At 35.0% G+C, this 6,000-nt stretch overlaps 1 protein-coding gene across 2 annotated transcripts in view; it reads left to right on the plus strand.

Annotated features, from left to right (window-relative positions):
* Window positions 1–5,514, plus strand: part of GBE1 (1,4-alpha-glucan branching enzyme 1) — a 269,204-nt gene extending 263,690 nt beyond the window's left edge. The window contains exon 16 of one of the 2 annotated variants that reach the window (XM_037001651.2): window positions 4,740–5,514. In XM_037001651.2, the coding sequence (XP_036857546.1) occupies window positions 4,740–4,796 (57 nt within the window). In that variant the 3' untranslated portion in view covers window positions 4,797–5,514. The other variant, XM_037001652.2, reaches the window with a different exon arrangement.
* The last annotated feature ends 486 nt before the right edge of the window (window positions 5,515–6,000 follow it).

Raw genomic sequence — 6,000 nt, forward strand, 5'->3', positions numbered from 1 at the left:
AATACTGCACAGCTCGAAGGAGCCTTAGAACAGCCTCAGAGGCCGCTGCGCCAGCAGGTGCCACTTGCCTACTCCCCACGTGCCCTCTCCACTGAAACTGTGAAGCCTGAACAGAGCAGCACGTGCACTGCCACTGAAATTGCTGGCTAAGGTCAGAGTACCTAACAGGTGCCAAGAAGCAATAGGGCAGAACGTCCCCATTTTGCTTTACTGGCAGTTGTTGGAAATTACATTTTAGCAGTCATTTCTCTATATTTTGTTTCCTGAGGTAGGAACTTACATGTTGACCTGTATATATGGTTATCAGTGCATTGAAGGTGGGGGTTCCTGGGGGGCTTGCCTTCTCATTTTTGGTTCATAAATTCAAATTCCATTGGCACAAATGGGAGAATGGAGACTTTTAAACTTGAAATGAATTAGATTCCTTTACAGTAACTCAAGCAACCTCAGTGGTGAAGATGTAAATAAAGCAATAATTTTAGCATTTATTATTTTGTCAGTTAAGCTCCTTATCATTAAGAAGTAGATCTGTTTATTCCCATTCTAAATTTAGGGGATCAAAAATAGACTTTTGGTTTAAATAGGGGGTTTGGCATAAATGTTCCTATTTTATTGTTCCTCAGTTGTGAGTATTGAAAATACAGCTTAGCAGTTGGAAAATGTCTTTTGCTCTATCCACAATTATGAAAATGTTTAGTTTTTTGAGACAAAAAAAGTTTTGATTCTTAAGTTTATTTTTCTAATATTCCAAATTAGATAACATAAATGTCTATATACAAATATTTATTAGCATCACTTTTCTCTTAACCCTAATACAAAATAACGAATTAGAACAAGACGTCTTCTTTCTTAGAAAAGAGTTCATTCATATATGTGAAAATCACAATTATTTTGCATGTCAACCTTACTTTTCAGAATAATTTGTAATTTTTGTTATGACAAGAGTAGGTTTGTAGACTGTTAAGAGTCTGATGCCCTTTTCATTGAATGATGTTATCACCCTTCAGTTATGTGCTATTGCTCAATTTAACAATTTCTAAGAAAAATTAAAAATTATCCTTTAAAGTATCTTTTATTTAAAATTACTAAACTTTCCTGTTTTCAAATTTGTGACACCTGTCTCCAAATATTGTGTAATTTTAGCAACTCTGTTATGATTGCAGAGGAACCTAATATGTCACCTAGTGACATAATAGTAGAGCGTTGCACTATCAATTGGGTTTTCTTAGCCATGCTAATCATTGGCATAGTGATTAAGTCATTAAGGGAGTCAAAATAACTAGGTAGCTTGGTGTGCGTTTGACTCTCTAAATAAATGAGTTGAATTATACTGTGGCCTTCTGACTCCTTTGGAAGAGTTAACTATAAAGAAAGCTAGAAAAAATGAAATTCATGGTCTTAGATTCCCCTGTCTTATATATTCTTAATGTGAATCTAACTAACTTAATGTGAGTATTTAGGGTTTAACGGCTAGTAAATGGGCTTAGTAAATATCTATCAACGTATATTATCTGTGATGTGCATATTAAATGGTTTATATACATGTACTTAAATATGTTTAAATATACTTATATTATGTTCACATTTCATTTCTCTTGCTGTATGAATCAGAACTTTTTTAGAATTAAAATTATAAAATGAGAGTTACAGAGCCAATACTTAGCACTAAATTATGAAGCCCCCAAATTGTTCATGTGTGTAATTGTCTCATCATAAGGATTAACTCTGATTATCTTAAGTCCTTTAGTATAATTGGTAGTGATTTCCTAACCACTAAGAAAGTTGATTTATATACTCAGAACCCTAATAAAGAAGAAAACTAAAAATTCCATAAATAGCCATAGTTAAGAAAAATCACTTGCTTGGGGAAATTCTTTCATGTTGCCTATACTGCAAGGGCTGTAGAGCAACATAAACACATCCTGGTAATTAACACTGCAGTGAAAAAACATAATTATACAATATTCCCCTTTAATGATATTATATAATTATCAAGTGAAGGTTTTTGAGCAGATAGTATTAAGATGCCTTTAAGTGTGACTGAAATTGGCATCATAAAACTCCTCACATAAAATGGCCAGGATTATTTAGCGAGAGTTCTGGGAGCATATTTTAACCATTAAATACCAAAATACAGAACTTAATTTATATATTGCAAACCTTGAACTTCTTACATCATCTCTTTTGTTTTACTCTTACATTTGGGCTAGCAGAATACCAAAAGATCACAGAGAGCAAGACTGTTTCTGAATTCTCAGTTTATAATTACCATTATTTCATTAATGAAATCAGTATGAGGTTATGAATCCAACAGGGTAGATACCAAAATTGGGCAGGATCCAATAGGAAACTGATGTGACTTTTCCTGATAAATCACTGGCCACAGACTGAGCAGGGACCTAGCATTGTTTGTCTTAAGCCGGACTTGTGTGTTTCTCTGCATCTTTCTCAGGAGACTTTGGCTTATTGGAATCCTTTTATCTGCATATAGAGCTATGTACTATCAGAGAAATGTTTTTAACATAAAGGGAATGGTAATTCTTCTGTGCAGTTTCTGAGTTTCTGGTCTGCTGAGAAATGTAGATTGATCTTTGGTTTTAGAATGTTCCTAAAAGAACACATCAAAACCATTCTGATTATAACCAGCTGTCCCACTGATTAGTTACATTTCATTAATATGATTCCCAAACTAAACACCAAGATCAAATAAGTATGTAGCAAACTCCTTTGGAACTGGAACAGAAGGACACTATCCCTAGATTTATGCTTGTTTTGCTGTAACTTGGAGAGGGAATAATTGGTTGAATCTGACTGTTGTTTTCTTTTATTTCTCCTTGTTTGCTTTGGTCTGTTTTGCTTTAGTTCATAGCTTAATATGGAAATACACCAGCCTTTGGACCATACTGCCTGGATCGGTGGTTATAGTCCTAGCCAATCTCATAGTATTTTACCTGTCAGTCAAAGAGAAGGGATTGAGGGGAAGGGGTTGCATTAGCAAGTAAATTCTGATATAGTTTAAAAGCTGTAAATGTATAAACCAATGGGTAAATTATGGGCTAACAGATTGTGGTATTAAAATACACGGTTTCCACACACTTGATGATTGCAAGAATGTAATATTTATCTTTTGAAAGTACTGGATTGCAAATCACACTGGGACATTGAGCTACCCAGTGATTGTTAGAAGTTGTGAATATTTTCTCAGATACTGTTGATCATTTCTTAAGTCACTTTGAAGACTAGAAAAACATTCTGTAACTGGTCATTGCATTCACAATATAAATTTCTCAAAATGCCATCATTTTAATATTGCTTTAATCTTTGATGTTCGAAAGTAACCAACTGTATTGGTGTATCTAATTATTTTTTAAAGACTTGTATGAGTTCTTTATCAGAGAAACCTCCAGGGAAAACATGGTGTTCATTTGCAGAGTTGAGATGTTTTGGACATTCAATAGTCTCATTCATTGAAAATCAGCTATTCTGTTCTTTTAATTCTTTTTTTTTTTCCCTAAAGCTGTGTTTGTTTTGCATCTTTCTTTCTGGTTTTAAACTATAACAGCCTTTTTTCTTTTTTTTAACCATCAGTCGAACTTTCACTTAAAGATAAAGTAACTGAAAATAGTAAAATATTGGCAAAGTCAGAAATGGAGAGATACTGTTGCAATGATGACAGCAATCTGCAATGTTATTTTTACTGTTTGCTTTGTCAGTAGTAATTAAATATGTTATGTGCTTTCATTCTTTTAGTCCATCATCACTGGCACCTACTTTGTTCACTGGCACCTACTTAGACTTAGACGACATATGGCCTCTGCCCTTGTAAAGCTCATAATCTCATGATAGATCATAATCTTATGATAGATCATAAACTTGGGGAAAATATCAATGTTTGGATATTCAAAAGGAAACAAAAATGGTGCCATGATAGAAAATCAAATGAAGAAACTATCATATCTAGTCTTGTCAAGGCATAGTCTTCATGGAGTTGGGAATTTTCAAGATCCAAGAGATAAGGAACTAGCAAGGCCAAGAGTGTTCTGAGCAGGGAGCACGGCAAAGACCCAGAGAAAGGAAGAGTGTGAGGTGTGGGGAGAACCGAGAGGCCCCTGTGACTGGAGCCCGGTGGGTGAGAGAGAAAGGACAAAGGACGCACCAAGTTGACGTGGGAGATGCCCTTCTGCAAGGAAGAGCTAAGTCCGGATTCTCCGGGGCGTGAAAAGAAGGTGTACCGTATGTTAAGGCAATGGCAAGCTTTTGGTGTCAACTGGGGAGGGGCCTAAAATACACTGAGGTTCCCTTTTATCACATTGAAGTTTTTTTCTTAAAATGACAGGAGAGAAGGAAAAAACAGAATGATAAATAAGAGTCTTGGTATAAAGCACTAATTTGTACATCACTTTTATTCACCTGAATGGAATAACAGTGACGTGCAGTGCAGCCTTCCTTTACCACCTGAAAGTGCCTGATTAGCAGCAGCGTTTACGTCGCGCGTCTGATGAGTGAGGTTTTTGTAAAGCGTCTGGAGCCCTCTAGTGGTGATTGCATTGAAGAAGTCTCATATTAATGCCACCACTCTGGCCACTGCGGAATCGAGTCGCCTCAGAGCCTCCCTCGGAGGCCGTGGAGTTGTAAAGATAACTGTAACTTTAAGCAAATGTGAGACTGAATCAAGTACTTTGACACAGTGAAATCACGTTCCGTATTTGTCAATCGCACTGACATAATTGTGTTGACAGGTGTACATTCCAAGCCGAGTGGGCCTCATCCTTCAGAATGTGGATCTGCCCCAGTGAAGAGACTGATTTCAGCTCCACCTGAGGAAGATGTGCGCTTTGTTTTCCCATTCCCATTGTCGCAGAACTTACGTGTGAGCTTTTCAAAATACAGTTGTCCAGCCGAAACGTGGCATGTCTGAATTTCAATATTGGCTTATGCAAATGAATGTCAAACTTTTCTTTAAGAAGTAGAGGGGGGAATATTTTTAAATTTCAAGGGTCCTAGACTATATTTTCCAAGAATCTGAGCAGCTAGGATTCTCAAAGTATTATATATAATGTCTTTAAACAACTGTACTTTCACATTGGCCTTTATTTGATCCTTATGTTCAAATTTGAATCATGTGTCATGTATGATTATTTCTATTCAGTGTATGCAATATTATTTTTAAGATGGATATTTGATGGCTCTGTTTCTTCTGATATTTCTTGGTCTAAATTATAAGGTACCAAGGTTGTTACTATGTTTTTTCAAATTGTTTTTAGAAATACTATAATAAAAATGTAGTAATAATATAAAATTAAGAATTGAATAAAAGATAATATAAAAGTCCTTATCTATGAACTCATCCATGCCTTATTTTACTTAAATTTTGTCTCTCAATCTCTTGTTCATTTAGTTATCTTGGTAGAAGCTGATAGCTCAGTCTTTCTGAAGGCCTGAGTTGGTAATTGGTAATTGTAACTTTTCAGAAAATGTCTTTTACTTTCCAACAATAAAAAAGAAAAAAATTGCCTTTGCTAATGTTTATTTTGCTATACTATAATGGAGACTGCTTTAGGATACATATTAAAATGCCTATCTCAACTCTGATACCATCCCCACATATAGGCACGTGTACGTGATGTATTAGGCATGGGATTTATTACTATTTTTAATTTAGGTACTATTTTGTAACTTGAAATTATACCAACCAACTCAGATATCTAAGCTTACTCTCCAACTGTAAACCTGAGCACTTTTAGGAGCTGAATTAACTATCTCAACTCTATGGAATACTCAATTGTGACATTACCCTTAGTTTATTAAATACTACTAGGCCATACATCTAAAATCATTGATACATAAATCATTCATAACTCAGAATTATGATGCACTTATAAGACATAAACAAAGTATCTTTTTAAAGATCTAATTTTCCCTTGATATTAATACTAACCTTTTTGTGTTTTTTAGGCTGGTTGTTGAGGACCGATTAGGTCTTGGAAATATTCCTATTAA

Source organism: Manis javanica, chromosome 3 (assembly GCF_040802235.1).
Source record: "Manis javanica isolate MJ-LG chromosome 3, MJ_LKY, whole genome shotgun sequence".
Classification (NCBI taxonomy): domain Eukaryota; kingdom Metazoa; phylum Chordata; class Mammalia; order Pholidota; family Manidae; genus Manis; species Manis javanica.